At 62.4% G+C, this 21,156-nt stretch overlaps 1 protein-coding gene across 3 annotated transcripts in view; it reads right to left on the reverse strand.

Moving 5' to 3' along the window:
* The window catches only part of INPP5A (inositol polyphosphate-5-phosphatase A), a 159,776-nt gene that overhangs the window by 107,840 nt on the left and 30,780 nt on the right, over window positions 1–21,156 (reverse strand). For all 3 annotated transcript variants that reach the window (XM_059172766.1, XM_059172767.1, XM_059172768.1), the window contains exon 2: window positions 3,057–3,098. In XM_059172766.1, the coding sequence (XP_059028749.1) occupies window positions 3,057–3,098 (42 nt within the window). The remainder of the gene's footprint in view (window positions 1–3,056; window positions 3,099–21,156) is intronic.

Raw genomic sequence — 21,156 nt, forward strand, 5'->3', positions numbered from 1 at the left:
CGGCGAGGACGAGTGCATGGAGCACAGTGGGGGGGGGGGGGGGCAGGAGAGGGACCAGGAGGGGCCTCTGTTGGGGAGAGTGGGGGGGCGGGGGGCCGGGGAGTGGGAAGGTGGGGACGTCCAGTTAGAGCAAGCACAGAGGACCGAAACACCTGGCGCGTCTGGGGACAGAGCAGAGAAGGCCACAGACGGACCCTGGGCTCTCACCCAGGGGACAGGAGCCCGAGAGCCACCGGACCTGAGCTGTGGTCTCGGGGAGCACCCTGCTGCTCGCAGAGCACAGAATGGGGATGTGGCCGGGCCCTGGGGGAGGTTCTGGGTGGACCAAGAAGGGGGCACAGAAGGGCCGGCTGCCATGGGGGTGGCGAGCACAGGGCCCGGCTCCTGGACTGGGAGCCTGTGCTCCCCAGCAAGGGGAGAGTCGTGTCACCGGCCCCAGGCCCGGGGGTGTCTCTGGGAGACCGGACAGGGAGGGGCACGAGGAGGCCAGCTGGGTGACACCAGGCTGCGACCCTCTCTGCTCTCTGCGCCACAGCGGCCCTCAGGACTGAGTCTGAGAGGCCTGGTCATCAGCAGCGTCCGAGGCTCATCAGAACTAACGGTGGAAACCCCAGCAATATTTTCTCTCATTCCCTGCACTTTTACGGAGATCGGGGGTTACAGAAAAAGCAAAAATTAGTCCCTGGGTTCTAAAGGCACGAATGCTGGGTTCAGTTCCTGTGTCTATAAAAGCAGCGTATCAGGCGCTGTGTCAAAAACAACATAACTGCGTAATGGGAACTCTAGGGTTAAACATTCTCTTTAAGAAGGCAGGGACCCGCCTTGGCCCCCGGCAGACCCGCGCCCTCTCTGCTCCGGCCAGCCCAACAGCTGGGATCAGCGGCCTGATCACCCCAGGGGTCCGGTCAGCCCCACGCGTGTCAGGGGACTTGCGGTAAATTCTTACAAGAATCATCCCTGAAAGTTCTCTTCCTTCTACAGAGACTTCTGCTTATAAACCAGGACAAGCCGCCCCTCCAACCCGCACACCGCCACGCATGGTCCTTTCTCTCAGCAAAGGCTCCATACTCCAGGAAGGCCTCCAGGAAGGACACCCGGGGCTCTGGGAACAGAGCCTGAGGGAAACAGCAGGCCGTGTGCCCCTCTGGGTTCCAGGTTCTGGAAACAGCCTGACACAGCTCGCGTGCAGCGGGAAGGCTCAGGAAGGGGGGACACCTGTGGCCTGCAGTTTTCCAGGGGTCAGAGTCACAGAAAGCCCAGCTGCCCAGCCTGGACTCACTCGCAGACCACGGGCGGCCTGGCTGCCTCAGCACACCCCAGGGACCACGACATCAACAGAAGCAGAAAAAACTTGCAAATGTGCACTGACCTTCAGCTTTGGGCTGTCGGGCACTCTGCACACCTCCCAGCGCAGGGCCACTCATGGGTCCCTCCAAGATGTGCACCTAACAGAGATCTCAAACTCTGCCCCTGCCTTGGGGAGACCAACAGGGGCTCAGCTTCATGGGCAGCTGCTCCAGCCCAAACCGACACAGGCCCAGGGAGCCCGGAGAGCAGGATGGGGGGCACCACAGGCAGAAGGGCCCCTGAGCCCATCCAGAGCCCGAGGCTGGTGCTTTGCCAGGAAGGGCCCTTGCCTTCACCCACTGGGCCGGCTTCTTGCCAGCAGCTGAGCCCCGTGGGCCGGGGAGCGCTGGGCAGGGCAGAAAGCTAGCGGAGGAAGGGCTGAGAGCCCACCAGCCTCTGCCACGAGCCTCCCAACAGCCTTCCATGTGCCCATCCCAGAAGATGCTCCCCCCAGAGCTTCCCTCACATGTGGAGGACCTGCCTCCTGTCCCCGCCAAGAGCCAAGCACCACTCCTGGCAGACAGTATGTGTGGGACGGACGAGGGAGAGGCCCCACCTCCAGACAGCCCGGGAGGGCACACCTCGCGGGGCACAAGGGATGGAAGCGTCTGCCCGAGGCTCTACCCTCTGGGTGCCTGCTGTCCCCAGCAGAGTGGGACCCGCATCTGCCCCACCCGCCCTGCACTCTGAGCCTCTAGCACGTGGGTCCCACGGCCACCCGGGACCCCCGGCAGGGACAGCAGGCCCTGGAGCAGCCCACTGGCCTGCTTTCACAGGCCCAGAGCCTGGACATTGCCAGGAGCAGGCAGGACACAGCTCAGTGGACCCGCTGCTATGCCGGCCCCTCCGCCCCTCAGACCTCAGCTGGCCGGACCCCGAGGCCAGGGGGAAGGGAGACCCAGGCCTCCCCCAGTATCTCCTGTTGTGTCCTGCTGCCAAAACATTCCCACGGGCTCAGCAGAGATGCCAGCGGGTAGGGGTGGCCCCGCCGCCCTCCCCCACCTGCGCCGTCCTCTGCCCGGCCAGGTCCGGCCCCTCTGTCCCAGCCACACCGGACGCCCGGCCAGGTCCGGCCCCTCTGTCCCAGCCACACCGGACGCCCGGCCAGGTCCGGCCCCTCTGTCCCAGCCACACCGGACGCCCGGCCAGGTCCGGCCCCTCTGTCCCAGCCACACCGGACGCCCGGCCAGGTCCGGCCCCTCTGTCCCAGCCACACAGGATGCCCGGCCACTGGGCTCCTCTCTCCCACAGGTCTGCCCGCGCACCCCACCCCCACCTCAGAGCAGCCTCGCCAATGCCCCCCCAAGGGTCCCAAACACAGACACGTCCCGAGCCCAACCCCAGCCACCGATGCGTGACTGGCCTCGGCTGGGCCCTCGGTCTGGAGCACAGCTGTCTGACCATGGCCCTCCGTGTGGCTTTGCCGCCTTTAATACGCATCCACAGGACCATCCGGAAAGGCGTCCTCGGGTCTCCAGAAGCTTTCAGTGGCCCCCCCTCCAACAATGCAGAGACCCCTGCCCGGGGCCTTGGAATCCGGGCCGGAGGAGGGGATCTGGCAGGAGCCTCGGAGGAGGAATGTGACGCCCATCACCCTCAGCCCCGGGACAGCCCAAGCCCAGACGGTTTGGACAAAACGCGGCTCCCACAGAAACAGCCCTCACGGCAGAAACACCGGGTCTGAGAGAGCAGCTGCGAGTACTTCTTACCTGATAAAACTCCCGAAGCCAGTTCTTCTGCAGGGTCTCCGGCTGTAAATCAAGAAGGAAAAGAGACCGTCAAACCACTGGACAGCCCTGAGGAGCCACGAGCAGAAGCTAATGGTCTTCACCGAGACCTGCCGCAGGCCTCACAGTGCGGCACACCCCACGGGGGGACCTCCCGCCCCCAGGAGGGAACCCAGCTCAACAGGGCAGGTGCTCCCAGGCACAAAGCTGTCCAAGCGACAGGCAGGCCCCGCAGCACCCACCCCTTCACTCTGCTCTGTCCCCACGGGGGTCACAGGAGGGACACCCCACCACCAGGCCGGGGTCTGCCACGGGACGGCATAGCAGGTACTGGCCTGAGGGGAGCCTCTGTCCTTAAGGGGCAGGGTTCCAGCCACAACCCTCGGGCCGGCTTCCAGGACGAGGCAGACAGCAGCAGGGACCCGGGGGGTGGGCTCCAAGCCCCAGGTGCTCTGGGGAAAGAGCTGCCCAGAACGCCCAGTGTCTCCCACTGCGGGTCGCGGACAAGCGGCCACCAGCCGAGAGGGCACGTGCCCAACCCACCCCTCCCCACCCCACCCCACCCCACCCCACCCCAACCTCGGACACGGCCCTGAGAAGAAGCGTGGGGCGAGGCCAGGCAGGAGCGTCCGATGGTCTGCGGGACGGCTGCTCTCTGAGGCCCCGTGCACCTGACCCAGGTGCGCCGACGCCCGGATCGTGCCGGGACACTCACACCACAGTTCAGAGCACGGAGCCGGCCTCAGCCCAGAGGTCTCTGCTCAGAGCCCAGATGCCCCACAACCTGGAGGGCAGCTCCTGTGGCTGAAGCGCAGGAAGACGGAGCTAAAGACCAGGTCGCGAGGGGACGGAACCCGGCCGCGCAACGAGCGCCTGTGGGCCACAGGAGGGGACTGCGGAGGCTCGCCCACCAGAGACGGGCCTGGACACCCACCCACGGACGAACGGATGAAGCGAGCATCGTCCATCCACACAAAGGATGATGACGGGACCCTAAAAAGGAACAAAGCCCTGACTCCAGCCACAACATGGATGAGAGCAGCCGGACGCAGGCAGGACCGTGGGTCCACGCTATGGACAGCCCACGCAGGCAGAAAGCCGACTGCTGCAGGCCGCCAGCGCTCCTTGAGAGTGACAGAAACGCTCTAAGGACCACGGTGGTGGCCGCACAGCTCCCCCATGGGCAGCACCGGGCCACAGCCTGGAGAGGAGCAGCGCTGGCCCACGGCCACCAGAAGAAGAGGACTCCCAGGGCCAGGGACACACACCCAGGAGCCAGCAGCCCCTGCCCAAGCCCAGTCCAGTCTTGGTGAGGACACACCAGGGTGACCACCACCTTTCACGCCTCGAGATGAAGGAGAAGAGCCAGCTGCGCGACTCGCAGGACAGGACCCGGCTCCGGCGCCACAGCCGCCGCGGCTCCGACAGCACCTGGGACTGGGGAGCCGACGCGTCTTTTCCCGCCCCCCCTTCTCACAGGGAGGCTCACAGCCGCCGCACTGACTTCCACGTGTTTAAACTTAGTTTCAAAGCTCAAGCCAGAGATCAACAATGAAAGCGCTGCGCACACCGTGACGACACGCTCACCGCCGTCACGATGGGCACCGGAGAGAGAGGACGGGCACGGAAAACGGCTTGTGGGCTGTCCGACAGCTGCAGAGCAGCCAGAAAGAGAGCCACGGTTCACACGCGCCCCACTGCACGCACGCCTCGCACACACACACGCACACACGCATATGCACATGCTCACGTATGCACACGCACACACACGCACACACACACAGAGGCACACACACCTGCTCAGAAGCCCCGAGGCCCCGGGGCTGGACAGTGCAGATTTCAGAACGTTTCCACCGACACAAGGATCGGCACTACGGAGCACGCCCCTCCGTGGGGACAGAAACGCGCTAGATCTGCGCAGTCCAGTCTGTGCTTGCAGAGCGGCCAGTGTGTCTGAAGAGCTGAGTTTCCAAAGCGACTCAATTTTAAGCCGTGACGTAGTCAGTGATGTTCCCGACAGCAGCTCTGGGGAAGAAGAAGGGAAGCTTCGAGGTCCCTGCCACGAAGTAAACGGGCCGCGGATCATAAGCACGGCGAAGACCACAGCCACAAAAGGGGAGCCACGTCCCGCCTACGCCACGAACGGGCGTCAGTGCGAACATGGCACGTGAACGACCGACTCGCCACAGCCGGGCGGGCCGCTCCACAAATGCACGGACGGTCCGACGCCAGGGCAGCTGCAGATGCAGGTTATGGCTACAGGTCACTGAGAGGGTCAGGACTCCGGTCACAGCTCGAACGGTGGCGGCGTGCGAGTCGCACAGCCGCCCTCACACGGACTTCTCCCACATCTGCCAGGGAGCGGGAGCAGCCTGCAAACCACCGCCCCGAAGTCCAGAGACACGGAACACGAGACCGGCAGCCCAGACCCGCTCTCCTGGAGAAGACGCTGAGCCAACGGGAAGACACCACCCGTCACTTGAGGAGCGGCCGGGAGCTGAGTGCGGACAAGGGCTGAGAGGCTCCCTGGGACCACGGCTTCCAGGACGGCCCCCCCCCCCCCCCGTGTTGTAGGTTTGACCCCCAGGCATCTCAGCAGGAACTCACTGTCCAGATCAGACAAGGATCCCTGGAGAAAGACCCTCTCTTGGCTCCAGCAGGGGGATGGGAGGAGCAGCCACGGGAAACACCCTGGGAGCTCTGCACACCACAAGCCTTATGGGGGAAGAGGCTTCACCAGCACCTTAGCCCGGCCCTGGAAAGGGTGCTTCCTCCCACGCTGCCTGCCTGGCATGTGGAAGGGATGGGGGGGAGCCACGTGTGGGGGCACAGGACAGAGACGCAGGTGCACCAACCCTCCAAGCCTTAGTCACAGACTGTGGAGCACTCCCTTCCCCTGTGCCACACCCCCACACCAACAGGGCACTGGTGCAGTGGGGCACGGCCAGACCACCCCCAAGGAGTCCTGGGAACATGTCCGAAGACGACATGAGGACCCTAACACCGCAGCCATAGCACACACCGAGCACGGCCCAGAGCCACGCCACATTAACGGAAGGCCTCCCGTGGCCTCAGCAGCTCTGACCTGATTCTTTGGGTCCAGCTTTTGGCAAGAAATTACAAGGCAGACTAAAAGGCAAGGGGCAAGTAACAGTATAAAGACAAATGCATCGGTAATGACCCAGATTTGGGACTGTCAGAAGGGGATTCAGAGCAGACTACAGGCTCCGATGGAAATTGTGGACAGCACAAAAGGCAGGTGAGCCACACAAGCAGTGCGACAGAATCTCTAAGACAGGCCAGAGCAACTACTAACATCAAAACCACGGTAGCAAGAATGCTGCTGACGGGCTCATGAGCGCCCTGGACACGGCCCAGGGAACAACCAGCGAGCTTGAAGACACGTCAACAGAAACTTCCAAGACAAAAACACTGAAAAGGGATCCAAGAACCTAGAGACAACCTCGCGTAATGCAGGTGTCAGAAGAAGACAGAAAAAACTGGAAAACACTGCTGAGGTACTCAAGGCGGAGAGTTTTTCAAAATTAACGGCGAACACAAACCACAGATACAGGAAAGCTAGAAGAACACTCGGTGGTTTAAATTCCAGCAAAGCTCCTGCAGGCACACAACGTTCACCTCGAGGAACGGTGACAAGGCACGTCTGGGAAGAAGGAAAAACAGAGGCACATCGAGGCCACCAGGAACGGGGACACCGAGGCCACCAGGAACGGGGACACCGAGGCCACCAGGAACGGGGACAGGTGTTCCAGCACCTTCTGCAAGCCACGCAAGGAAGGAGAGAGTCACGGGGACGGGGAGGAAGCCCGCCCGCCCAGGACTCCGCATCCCGCCAACGATCTCCCCAGAAGTAAGGAAAAATTAAGATATTCTCAGATAAACAAAACTGAGGAAATCCGTCACCAGGAGACCTGCCCTAAAAGTAATGTTTTAAAAAGTTCTTCGGAGACAAGGAAAATCATACAGGTCAAAACTGCTGATGTGCATGAAGAAAAATGGAGAAGAAATGAATGCAAGTTCTCCAATAAAAGTCTGCGACCACAAATGATCAATCAACGAACAGGGAAGTGGCTGTCAGGTCCCGCGGGCCGCACACACGCCCCACCCCGTGTGCACAGAGAACCCCTCCCCTGGGGTGTGAGTGCCCCTGGAAGCGATAAGATGTCACTCCCTTGATCATGTCACGTCTGTGGCAAAGGTGGAAGGGTTCTGCAGACGTAATTAAACCCCGAGAATAGCTGGCCTTAAGCTAATCAAACAGGGTGTTGTCCTGGGTTGGTCTGACCTTATCGGACATGAGCGGGCACCTTACAGGAGACTGTAAAGGTCACAGATGAGCAGGGCACTGGCTCTCGCCTGCGGGAATGGCCTGCCCTTGGTCCCACCTCAGCAAGGAGATGACGTGTGCCAAACCCAGGGGCGCTCAGGGGCTCACGGCCCTCCTGAGATCGCAGCCGGGAGGGCCCAGACGTCCCCCCACAGAGGTGAGAGAGACGCAGTGCTTGTGCCGAACCACAGCCTGCGGGACTCGGTCCCGCGCGCAGAAACGAGCACGTCCTTGGCCTCGGATTCAGGTGCAGGACGGGCGCAAGGGAAGAAAATGTCACGAGAGCAACGATCACAGTGACGCGTTTCACCCTCGGATTTCCCTGTGGCGTCAGGTCTCCGGGGAGGTCCAGTTCAAAACCGTGCCCTCGCAGTGAACGCGCCGTCCGACAGGCTGTGGGAGGTCCAGGATGACGGACCCACACCGCACACCTGCTGGCGGGTCCCCCAAGCTCGGCACAGCCCCCCAAAGTTCACGCTGGCAAACCCGGACTCGGAGTCCACACTGCGTGGCTAAGAAGGACAGCACACTCAGCCGCAGTGGGGACCCCGCGCAGGACAGAAGGACAGACGTCACTCGGAGCGAGAACGTGCGTGCGGTCAGCCCCACAAAGAACTGATCTTCCTAATACCAGACAAGTCCTAAAAGATTTGACAGAAAACAGCAGGAGAAAAGATCTCCAAGTTCCCTGACATGTGTGAGAACATGTTCACCTTCTTTCCAGACCGGAGCCGGCCAGCCGGGAGTCCTGGGTGGGGCAAGGAGTGCCCGGCGTCTTCGCTGGGCACAGCCGGCCACACCCAGTAAGACAGGCAGGCAGAGCTCCCGGCACCCTACAGGCAGGTGGTCTCGGCACGCCGCCGGGGCCCGTGGAGGCAACGGGGCGCCGTGACTGCAGACGGACGCAGGTGCCTTTGTTCCCAGGGAGACGCTGCTCCAGTGACAGCGGCAAGCGCTCGGGGGGGCGGGGGATCGACCTGCTTTGTGACACCTTTACAGCTGTCAGGACGCTCCAAGGACCTGCGAAGGACCCCTCCCCTGCCGCGGGCCCCGCCCGGTGGGGGGATGGGGTGGTGCGGGGCCCCGGCAGGACGCGAGCGGGGTCCACAGTGCAGCCTCGGGGTGCGGCCCCAGACTCCCAGCAGCCGCCTGGCCTCTCCGCGGACACGCCGCTGCTACCTCTCTCCGTACCCGGCCAGGGCTGAACCCACAGACCCTGTGGGGGCTCCCGGGTGTCAGCATCACAGACCCCCCCCCCCCAGCACCGGGGCCGGGGCGCACCCCACCCACCCTGGCCAGCAGTGCCAGCCACGGCCGTCCCGGCGCCCCTTGGAGCAAGGCCTCTGCTCTCGCTGAAACCAGCCCCTGCCTCCCGCACACCCAGGCTCTCCGCCGCCAGCCCCGGCTGCACCCCTGGCCCAAGGGCAGCCGCGGCTGCCCCCTGGGCCCCCAATCATCCTCCGACAGGCTACAGAGAAGAACTCCGCTCATGGTGCCGCAGGGAGGCCCGGAATCCAAACCCCAGCTCCCCGCAGGGCAGGGGAGGCCCGGCTCTTCCAGCCCAGGGCGCGGGCAGCGGCAGAGGGGACAGCGCCGTCCTCCGACAGGACAGAGACGGAGCCAGCTCTGGGAGTCCCCTCCCCACGGCACACCATCCCGGGACAGCCACCTCAGTCAGGAACCCGCAGGGACGCCTGCCGGCCACGCCGGGAGTTTCCGAACTTCCGCCTTTCTCGACTCAGAGAACCTGCGAAGTGAGCACTGCGCTTCCCGGTATCCACAAAATCAGGCAAAAATGCATGTGTTCAAACCCATGAAATCCAGCAAACGCGCACCTGACCGCCGAGCGCGTGAGCCGCGGGGCGCCGGGAGAGCGCTGGGGGGGCGCGAGACGTCAGTCTCAGCCCATGGGGAGGCCGCAGGCGCCACGATGTGGCCGGCTGCGCGACCGTCACTCTGCACCCCAACCCCCGCCCCCCGCCACACCACAGGTACACCTGCCCCAGGAGTGCCACCCTGCCAGTCCTGGCCGTCCTCTCACGGCAGAGACCAGCTTGTGCAGAAAACACAGGGACCCTCCCCATCGCTCTCACTACCCCTGCGTCTCTCACTGTGTCTGCGTCTCTCAGTGTCTCTGCGTCTCTCACTGCGCCTGCGTCTCTCAGTGTCTCTGCGTCTCTCACTGCGCCTGCGTCTCTCACTGTCTCTGCGTCTCTCACTGCGTCTGCGTCTCTCAGTGTCTCTGCGTCTCTCACTGCGCCTGCGTCTCTCACTGTCTCTGCGTCTCTCACTGCGCCTGCGTCTCTCACTGTCTCTGCGTCTCTCACTGCGTCTGCGTCTCTCACTGCATCTGCGTCTCTGTGTCTCTGCGTCTCTCACTGTCTCTGCGTCTCTCACTGCGCCTGCGTCTCTCACTGTCTCTGCGTCTCTCACTGTCTCTGCGTCTCTCACTGCGTCTGCGTCTCTCACTGCGTCTGCGTCTCTCACTGCGTCTGCGTCTCTCACTGTCTCTGCGTCTCTCACTGTCTCTGCGTCTCTCACTGCGTCTGCGTCTCTCAGTGTCTCTGCGTCTCTCACTGTCTCTGCGTCTCTCACTGCGTCTGCGTCTCTCAGTGTCTCTGCGTCTCTCACTGCGCCTGCGTCTCTCACTGCGTCTGCGTCTCTCACTGTCTCTGCGTCTCTCACTGCGCCTGCGTCTCTCACTGTCTCTGCGTCTCTCACTGCGTCTGCGTCTCTCACTGTCTCTGCGTCTCTCACTGCTTCTGCGTCTCTCAGTGTCTCTGCGTCTCTCACTGCTTCTGCGTCTCTCACTGTCTCTGCGTCTCTCACTGCGTCTGCGTCTCTCACTGCGTCTGCGTCTCTCACTGTCTCTGCGTCTCTCACTGCTTCTGCGTCTCTCAGTGTCTCTGCGTCTCTCACTGCTTCTGCGTCTCTCACTGTCTCTGCGTCTCTCACTGCGTCTGCGTCTCTCACTGCGTCTGCGTCTCTCAGTGTCTCTGCGTCTCTCACTGCGTCTGCGTCTCTCACTGCATCTGCGTCTCTGTGTCTCTGCGTCTCTCACTGTCTCTGCGTCTCTCACTGCGCCTGCGTCTCTCACTGTCTCTGCGTCTCTCACTGTCTCTGCGTCTCTCACTGCGTCTGCGTCTCTCACTGCGTCTGCGTCTCTCACTGCGTCTGCGTCTCTCAGTGTCTCTGCGTCTCTCACTGTCTCTGCGTCTCTCAGTGTCTCTGCGTCTCTCACTGCGTCTGCGTCTCTCAGTGTCTCTGCGTCTCTCACTGTCTCTGCGTCTCTCACTGCTTCTGCGTCTCTCACTGTCTCTGCGTCTCTCACTGCGTCTGCGTCTCTCACTGCATCTGCGTCTCTGTGTCTCTGCGTCTCTCACTGTCTCTGCGTCTCTCACTGCGCCTGCGTCTCTCACTGTCTCTGCGTCTCTCACTGTCTCTGCGTCTCTCACTGCTTCTGCGTCTCTCACTGTCTCTGCGTCTCTCACTGCGTCTGCGTCTCTCAGTGTCTCTGCGTCTCTCACTGTCTCTGCGTCTCTCACTGCTTCTGCGTCTCTCACTGCGTCTGCGTCTCTCAGTGTCTCTGCGTCTCTCACTGTCTCTGCGTCTCTCACTGCTTCTGCGTCTCTCACTGTCTCTGCGTCTCTCACTGCGTCTGCGTCTCTCAGTGTCTCTGCGTCTCTCACTGCGTCTGCGTCTCTCACTGCGCCTGCGTCTCTCACTGCGCCTGCGTCTCTCACTGTCTCTGCGTCTCTCACTGCGTCTGCGTCTCTCACTGCGTCTGCGTCTCTCAGTGTCTCTGCGTCTCTCACTGCGTCTGCGTCTCTCAGTGTCTCTGCGTCTCTCACTGTCTCTGCGTCTCTCACTGTCTCTGCGTCTCTCACTGCGTCTGCGTCTCTCAGTGTCTCTGCGTCTCTCACTGCGCCTGCGTCTCTCACTGTCTCTGCGTCTCTCACTGCGTCTGCGTCTCTCACTGCGTCTGCGTCTCTCAGTGTCTCTGCGTCTCTCACTGCGCCTGCGTCTCTCACTGTCTCTGCGTCTCTCACTGCGTCTGCGTCTCTCACTGCGTCTGCGTCTCTCACTGCGTCTGCGTCTCTCACTGTCTCTGCATCTCTCAGTATCTCTGGCTCTGCCCCCGTCTTGCTCGTGTCTCCCCCGCCTGACCCTGCAGGCAGCAAGCGCCGGGAGGCCCGCGACCGCCGACACCACAGGTGGACTGAGAAGCTGCAGGGCCGTCGGGGGGTCGTCCTTACAAGAAGCCAAGGCCTGGGCTGTGAGGGAGAGAACATGCTGGAAGCAGGAGCAGCCGTCACAAGAGGGAGACCCCCACCCACTGCGAGGCCAGAGAGTGGGAGCAGCCCCTGGCAGGACTCACCTAGGGGGGAGGCAGGGCCATCAGGCCAGACCTTCCAGCAAACGGAGCGGCGGGGCAGCAGGACACTGGGAAGCCCCACTCTGAGCCCCGCGCCCACCTCCTGAGCCCCGTCCAGGCGGCTGGTGTCCACGCTGCCGGCTCGGCTCGAAAAGGACTGGGCTGGGGGCAGGCGTGACCCCTGCTGGTCCTGCTGGCGGCCTCCCCGACCAGCTAGCGCGACCCTGGCCAGTGGCGGCGGCGGCTCCCGTGTTCCCAGACCAGGTCTGCCAGCCCAGAAACTCGTTTTTCTCAAACACTGCCTTAAAACTTTCAAACACGAGTCATTTAAAATAAACGAGTGCCAGGGGCTCCCTAACCCTGTACACACAGCGGGCCAAGCCCTCCTGGGGACGCACCCATGGGGCGGGCTCTGGTCTACGCTGCCCGATTTCCCGGGAAACCCTGCCCCACGCCGCACGCTTATCCCTGCAGAAATCCGTTTCCTTTCACAAGAAAGGAAATCTTGTCTGTGCATTCACAAACACTCGGAGGCTAAAAATAGTTTGGTAAAAGGAAGCAACGGTGGGCCTTCCCGGAGTGAGGAGAGCACAGGGCCCGGGGCGGGGCGCTCGGGGACGCCCTGGAGAGCCCAAGGAGAAGGGCCGCCCGTGGCCTGCACACGCAGCCCGGGCCTCCTCGGGGGCCGCCCCCCCAGTGAGGCCGCTGGAGCAGGACCGTCCACAGGACGGGGTGAAGACAGCAAGAGTGTTCCGTGGAGCACAGCGTGGAGACACTCCCTTTCCAGTAGGACGACAGCCAGCTCGGGCGTCTACGAGCCACACTCGAATGTGGGACACACACACGTGTCCCCTCGAACTCACCCACTGGGAGCAAGAGGTCATTAATTTGACCACAAAATGAGCGTTTCCCCTCCAGGGTGGCCTGAACATAACATATTCAACACGACAACTCACGCTCACTCAGGGTCAGCTTCTCAGGAATAAAGCAGGTTTACTCCGGAATGACGGTCCGCACGAACCGAAAGGCCCGCCTTGTGGGCTCTGGCCACACCGGTGACATCGGGGCCACGTCTCTCAGCAGAGACCTGCCCAGCTAGGCCTGCCCACAGGATGCAGAACGAGAGGGTTGGAGGAAGACTGCGGGGCACCACCGCCCGTCAGCACGGGGACGTGCCTGGTCCTGGCCCAGCCCGCCTGCCCGCGGACACCGGCTCCCCTCACCGGCTGCACCCGCCTCCGTCGGGACGCCGGTCGGGATGCCCCGCGTGCAGGCAGGTGGGCGCCGAGGCGGCCTGGGGCTCTCGCCCCGGAGTCCTCTCCCGTCCCTCCTCCCGGCCACCAGCAGCCCACGTGCCGCTGTGCTCCTGCGGCCTCTCTGAGTTCTCTTCCAGCGGGTTAACAAAGACCGAGAACTGAAGACGGTTAAGGTGCCCACGACCCCACGATGTCACACCTCGAGGCAAAGCCAGGCCTGTGCGAGGCCACAGCGGGCAGGGCCGGAGGGGGGTAATGCAGGCGCAGTGCACGTTCGCAGACGGTGAGACCTGCGCCTCCAACTCCAAACTGTGCACCTGTATCTGGAAACAGGAGGAACACGCGAGGGCGGATGGAGCCCAGGGAAGCCCGGGGCGGGGGCGGGGCACCACTGCTGGGAGGGCCCGGCAGCCTCAGGCCCGTCCACAAGGACACTGCTTTTCAGCCGTGACCCAGGCTCACCGCAGACACCGTGGGAAATCGGCACCTGAAGCGGAAGATAGTGATGGCCTCCGGTGTCGTCGGCAGGGTCCCCGCTGCCAACCCCCTAACGGCTGTGCTGTCACCGTCACCTACCCCTGCACCAGGTCGGCCAGGCAGCTTGCAGGGCATCCGTGACAAGCTACAGGGTCAGGGGCGCCACAGCCCATGTCCCCCATGAGCAGGTCAGCCCCATAGCTTGGCAGGGGACCCAGAGCCCCGGGCACCTCCTTGCAACAGAGCAGACGAGTGCTCCCACTTCCCTCCGCGACAGCACTTACTTCTGCTGCAGGAGAAACCCAAAGGCAGGGACTAGCAGTCAGAAATGCTGCTTCTTCCCAAGGGGTCTCCCTCTGAAGGTCCAGAACGGGGAACACAGGCCCAGCCACCGAGCTCACCTTCCTTTGCCCGGATCCCAAACACCACAGTCAACTCCAACTTGCTGTGTGATGGGTTTTCCATACTCCCACGGGCCATCACTCGTCCCAACCCCTTGGGTTTCAAGAACATGGGGCTCATCCCCTGCTGTGATCCCCATGGGAGGACTCGAGGTTGAGAGGAGGTGGGCACAGCACTGCCTCCCCTGCCGCAGGGTGGGGCCTCTGCTCCCGCAGCCGGGGAGAGATGTCCTCCGAGACAGAGCCACACTCTGTGCAGGCCCTGGTGGGTCAACATCAGCTGTGCAGGGGACGAGAATACCCGGAGGTAAAAAATGCCATAAATGCAGAGTTTGGAGGAGAAAAGCAGTGTGGTGTCTGGAGAACATGAACACAGCCCGACGTCCATGAGAAAGTGACAGAGACGCGTCCCCACACAGGTCAGAGCCAGGTGCCACGTCAGTGCCCCCGCCGACCTCACGGAGGGTCATGGGCTGAGCCTCGAGCAGAAGCACAAGCAGCACGAGCTGAAGAAAATCCACAGAAGTAAAAGCTCTTTGACAGACGGACGTAACTGAGAAGCCCCCAGGCAGAATGATCCGGAGGAGAAAGGACACAAGTGACCATTGTCAGGAACCGAGGACCGTTACCAACACAGACGTCCGAAGAACAGCGAGCGCAGACGAGCGCAGACGAGCTCAGGCCAACAGACCCGACAAAGGCAGGTGCACAAATCCCTGAGGTCGGAGGACACACGCTCAAACGGACATGTCCCCCTTAGAGAAGGTGGCTTAGTACCCAAACCTTCCTGCTGGATGCTGACGGGCTCCTGATGAACATCGGCCACGTCAGGAATGCCACCAACCCCACACGGCTCGTTCCGGCGCGCTGCCTGAAGCCGGCTCCGTGCGAACACCGAACTCCGGCCAAGACGGAACATTCCAGACCCACGTGTGTGCAAACCATGCGCGGAAGCACGAGAAACAGCCCTGCGGGACCAGCGGAGTCCTGGTTCTGCCTGACGCTGGAGAAATCAATGTATTCCCAAATTTGCAGACCAGTGAGAAGGTGACGTGGTCATTTCCACAGACGCAGAACGTGCATCTGTCAGCGCTCGACCTCCCCGGACACATGAAGACAAACAACCAAATCTGTGGCAAAGTAAGAAAGAGAAGGAAATACCTCCGCCGGAGAGAAGTGATCTACACAAAGAGACAGACTCCAGCCAGCGGCTCTGGCCCCGCCGCGTCCCTGCGAGGGGAGCACAGGCTGCCCACCAGGCTGTGCAGCACCCAAGGCCCTGGCCGGGACATTCAGGCAGAGGGCCGAGACCCCAGAGCACAGGCGACACTGCGTGGCTGGCGGTTTCTGCCACCCGACGGAGGACACGCGGGCCCTGGGGACCCCGCCAGCCGAGTCACAGGCTACGAGATCAATACAGGAATCTCACTTGCACGTCCGTGCAACAGCAGACACGTAGAAAGTGAAATGTTTAAAAACAGTATTTACAATGGCACAAAGACCACAAAGTATGTAGGACTGTCCTTAACAGAAGACACGCAGACCTCCAGGCTGACCCCACAAAATGGCTCAGAGAGGTGAAGGCCAGGTAAACGCAGGGACCCGTGGCCTTTGTAAGTGGGAGACCCAGCACTGCCAGGACATCCGCTGCCCGCACTCACACGTCTGGAGGCCACGGTCTGGGAGAAAGCATCTGTGAAACAGACGGCTGTCAAAGGACTGCCCAGGACACACAGTCGGCTAACTCAAACAGTTCCATAAAAGGTGGGCAGAAGACAGGAACAGACAAGTGCGCGCGCGCGCGCGCGCACACACACACACACACACACACACACACACACACACACACGATATGCAAATGGCCAGAAAGCGCTTGAAAGCAGCTCTGTATCCCCAGTCGTCAAGCAGACGCTCCTCAAAACCGCCGGGAGACGCCCCAGCGCGCCCACCAGCACAGCTAAAATCTCCGCCAGCGGCGAGGGGCCGCCAGGGCTCCGGACACTGGTGGCGGCTCACGGGACAGCGTCAGTCGCTTTGGAAAACTTTCCACCCCTGCCGCACCAATTCCACCCCTGGAAACGGAAACCGGTCGGCACACAGATGTGCATGGGAACGTTCACGAGCCTTTGCTCACAACCAAAACGTAGGAAGACCCAGTGTGTGTGCATTGGCGGGAGAAACGCTGGACGACCCGCGGTGCCGCCAGAAACGCGTAGGAGCACCAGTCGCCAGTGTGAAGAAGGAACAAACGTTGACGTGGCGACAGGACCCACCTCCAAACCCGCGGGACAGACGGACACAGCAGAGCCCACATAGGAGCCGCGGGCGCGACACCCCCGGACGGCTAACCTGGGCTGGGGGGAAATCCCGGACTCCCCTGGTGGGGACATGGGCGGGGAACCCTCCGGGACGACAGTCGCCCTCGGCCCTTCGATCGAGGTTTGGGTCAAACAGAAACATGTGTCCAAACTCAGCAAATGTACATTTAAACCTGTAGATGTTCTATCGAAGGAAAAATCTAAACCAAGGCTGACTCTGAGTACGTGCGGGGAGGGTGCGGGCGTCCGCGGTCGCCTCGGAGCGCCTGGAGGACGAGGGTGTGCGAGGCCGGAATACAGCGTCGCAGGACGAACGCGGGAGCGCATTAGCGACAGAACCAGGTGGCTGATACACAGGATTAGTGGAAAAATTCTTTCGAACTTCACTGTATGCTGGAAACTTTGTAATAAATGCTGGACGGATGAAGCTGACGGTCCGGGAGGCCCTCCCAGTGACTCTCCGCGGAGCACGGCCGGCTCTAGGAGGCAACAGGTTTGCGTTTCTCTTCTTCAGCCAGAATCCGGGCAGGCGGCCACGGACCCGGCTCTCAGAGCCACCGGACGCAGCCCGCCAACCTCAGGAAAAGCGGATCCAACCCAACTCACAGCCGCCGGTGAGCCCCCAGCCGGAGACTGTGGCCAGGGGGTCTGGTCTCTGCTGGCAGGGGACCCTCCCCCGCAGCCTGTGCTGGGGACGGAGGGAACAGGTCTCTGTCACCCGGGACAGCTGTAGGGCCAAGGGGGGAGACCGAGAGTCAGGAAGCACAGAGAGTCAGGGTCATGAAGCGGTAAAGCCCCAAAGATCCTTTCTCCAGCATTCAGACACGCTAATTCTGACTCTCAGATTTGTTTAAATCTTAAAATTCAAATCCAAAATAACGTCTAAAAATAGGGCCCCTAGAAAATAAACACATGCGAAATGCTTCCAACTCCTTCCCTTTCCACCGAGAGCACAACAGGGCCACACCCTCAGCCGGCCGAGTGTCACCTCCCCACCCAGCCTCCCAGGATCCCGGGGCTGGAGGAGAGGGGCAGAGCTGGGCACTGGGGATGTGTGCTCAGCCCCCCAGCTGCCGGCAAGCCCGATTCACACCCAGAGCCAGCCCCAAACCCCATACTTCCCAGCAGGGCACGAAAGGCTGGACTCGGGAGGCAGAGCCAGGGGCTCACATGCTGCAAACACCCAGGCCGGCGAGCAGTGGGCAGTGCAGAGACAGCATTTCCCGGGGCACAAACTCTCCCTCCCCATGCCCCCCTGGCCGGCACCCCGGCCCTCACCTCACTAAGTCAGGGGCCCAAGTGCCTCACACTGTGTGGTGGGGAACATCCCGCTGGCCTTCAGCCACACTCGTGGGCACAGGAAATGGGTCACCACCGAGTCGCAGTGGTGGCCCTGAGGGAGGGAGAGGCGGCTGCTGTGCAGTAGGAGAGCAAGGCAAGCAGACTGCACGTAGGCTCCCACTGGGCTGAGCCCACCCCTGGGTCCTGGGGCTGCTCTAGACCAGCTGGGGGCCTCAGATACCTTGAGCCTGGGCTGGGAGTTGGAGGTATGAACACAGGGTTCCCAGGACACGGGGTCACCACACCAGGCCCGTGGAGTACAGGGTCGTGCAGCCATGCCTGTAGGGCACAGGGTCATAGACACTGGACCTGTAGGTCACGGGGTCATGGGGCCACTACGCCTGGGCTGCAGAGCACGGGGTCGCTGGCACTGGTCCAGCAGGCATGAGCTCGAGGCCGGAGGTCAGAGGCTCAATGACAACACTCCCCCCACTCTCCAGGGAGCCCTGCAGGGGACACCTGCTCCGATGGGGCTCGAGGAAGCAGGACAGGGCCTGGGCAGGGACAAGGCAGCGCGGGACAGTGGAGAGCCGAAGGGGTTGATATTCTCCAAAAACCTGCACCACACACTTCATGCCAATGAGATACCCAAAGCGAAAACTAAAAAATGTTTTCCTGGGAAGAAATTACACATGAACGCGTAAAACATGCCCTTTTCCAAAATGACTATTAAGGAAAAAGAAGGACCGGCAGTAAAGCATGCGTGGGCGCGGACAGGTGCCGGGGACCTTGCGTGGAGCACAGCGACATGGGTCACATAGGGCAGGCCCCATGCTGAGCGAGCCCTGGAGGCAGAAGCTTCCCAGACAGAGAAAGACTGAAGCCGTGGAAACGTGACCCCACGCTGGATGGGCGGCAGCCGGAGAGAAGCCCCGAGCAGCTTCCTGAAATGAAGCTGTCACTCAAGACCAGGAAACCCGTTCCCACCCCCGCTTCTGTCACGAGTCCGGCCGCCGTGTCCCCGTGAGGTGGAGGCTTCTCTGGTGTCCATCAAGATATGCAGGCCCCGCGGGCACCAGCTCTCACAGGGGCCCCGGGACCCAGGCAACAAAGGACACTTCTGACCACCCTGCCATGGAAGCGACTGCACTGAACGCGGCTGTGCTTCCTGCTCAGAACAGCCGGTGAGAGCGGCCCCGGCACCCTCACCACGGTGGCACGGGCACACCTCTCGGGATGGGGAGGTCAGGAAGACGGTCATGCAGACTGTGGATTCTGCCTCCTCGCCGCCCCCACCACGCCGTACACAGAGGATTCTGGAAGCCAAGTCAGGGCAACCTGGAGCCTGGGGAACCCACAGCCTGGAAAGCACAGGGCCACGAGGGGTCAGCCGGGCAGGTCCTGATGGCCCACAGGAGCCACTCTTGCCGGGGAGCACAGGCTCAGGTCACTGGACCCAGGGTCGGGGCACCTGCTTCTGCTCCTTCTTCCAGACGGTCCTCACGTCCAGGCCCTCCTCCCACTCCGTCCAGCATCCCCACGGCTTCCACGGGACTCACGCCACTGGAGCCACTTTCAAACAGGGGAACGTGCACGAGGACCTTACTTCCCAGCAGGCACTCCCCCATCAGGGGCACCGACAGCCCCAGCTGGCCCCTCCACCCCGAGGACTGTCCCACCACCCCTCCGTCACTAGCCACGTCTGCAGCATGTCCTCCTGCAGGGTCCACCACTGGGGGAGCCCCAAGCAGTGGCTCACAGCTGCCTGAGGGGGCAGGCCCTGGGGCCAGCTCCCGGTCCCCAGGAGGGAACAGGCATCGGGGACAAGTGGCTTGCCCCAAGTCACAAAGCCATAAGACACGGCGGCAACACACCACGGCCAGAGGTGGGCCCCGGCTCCTCAGCAGGCCTCATGAGACCCTCCCCACGACCCCTGGCCCCACACGCAGGCCGTCCTGCACCAGGCCTCACCCCCCCGTATGTTCTCCCACACCCACCCCTGACCCCGGCCAGGGCTCTCTCCTCCTCCAGCTCCCGAGAGCAGGAGGGGGACAGTCATCATGCGGTAGACAAGCAGCTGGAGGGCTCGTGTGCAGTTTTTGTTCTCACTATGGACCCCCGGAACCAGGTGACGCACAGTTCACAGCCACGCCCCGCTCCAGAGTCGGGTGAAGCTGCCTGATTTGGGTCCTGTACAGGGCCACGTGTCACAGCGCCAGAAACGGGCCACGTGTCACAGCGCCAGAAACAGACACAAAGTGAGGGTCTTGTCCACCGTCACTGACGTGGAAGCACTGCCGGGAGACAGGTATGGGTTAGGGTCAGAACCCTAGTTTTCTTCTTTACATTTAAGTTCAACACCGAGCCAGTCTCAGGACATCCTGAGCGATGTCTGCCAAACTGTGGACATCTGACCAACGAACCCAGGAAACTCACAGTCACGGCTCCTCAGAACTCGGCCTGAGTGCGGCCACGGAGCCCCCTCAAGGACAGGGAGCAAATGTGGCTGGCCCAAGACACAGAGGTGACACAGGAGGACACAGAGTGCTGCCCAGTGTCCAGACGCGCTCAGGAAACCGCCACCACCCCTTCCTGCAGCGCCAGACCGTCTTCAAGACAGAAACAGCTGCACTGGGCCGCTGCGGGCCCTTGGTGCGTTGGTTCCTGCCCACCAACCATAGCACCACAGTCCTGCGGCCCCTCCCTTGGGTCCCTGCCCCGGAGAGGTCACTACCCTCCAGCCGCGGCCCTGAGGCCAGCCCGCAGGTCAGATGCACTCTTCCCACAGAAGCACAGGCTTCTCATGGCCACAGGCACCCAGGGGCTCAGGCCCCAGATCAACATGTGATGGGCAAAGCTGCAGACCCAGAGAAAACACTGGCCGGAAGTCAGGCTCCTGGCGCCTCCGGGACCCCAGGTCCCTCACACATTTCCGCTTCGGGGCAAATCTGAGTAAGGCAAGGCGAGTGAGCACGCAGGACGGCCCGAGAGGGCTGTAAGCAGGCTCTGAGGCCCAGCTCCAGCAGCAGTGCCGGGGCCACCGCGGGCAAGGGGCCCACAGAGCTGCTCCCCCCAGCTGTTCGCCCTGTCTGGAATGCCCTCGCACCTTCCACCATGCCGCTGTGCTCCTGTCTCGGCCAGAACCCTACACAGACACTCCAACGCCCTTCCAAACCTTGAGGGCCACCCCCGGGTCCCAGAGCCCCACAGGGCCTGTGGGTTGCATGACAGAGTCTCCACCCCGACTGCACATCCGGGCCCGCTGGTGAGCTCGCGTCCTTTTGGCGGGGTGTGGGCAGCAGGCAGAAGACAGCAGCCACGGGAGAGCCCATCCCAGCAGCATGGGGAGACTCGGGTACTGGCCACGGGGGGCAGGCGGGCCCACCTCAGGCCTCAAGACAGAACCCACACTCGGTGTGTGCGCCCACGGGCGCTGGCAAGAGTGTCATCGAGAGATCGATTTAGTTTGGAAGCAAACGCTTAATGCTGAAAAACAGCCCATACAAGCTTTGTTCCAGGAGAATCTAGAACACGCTAACACACACACCGCCAGTGGAGGACAGAGGTGCACAGCTGCACCGAGTGCACTGGAGGCCCCTAGAGCGGGAGCGGGTGCGGTGGGAGAA

The sequence above is a fragment of the Mustela lutreola genome, chromosome 4 (assembly GCF_030435805.1).
Source record: "Mustela lutreola isolate mMusLut2 chromosome 4, mMusLut2.pri, whole genome shotgun sequence".
Taxonomy (NCBI): domain Eukaryota; kingdom Metazoa; phylum Chordata; class Mammalia; order Carnivora; family Mustelidae; genus Mustela; species Mustela lutreola.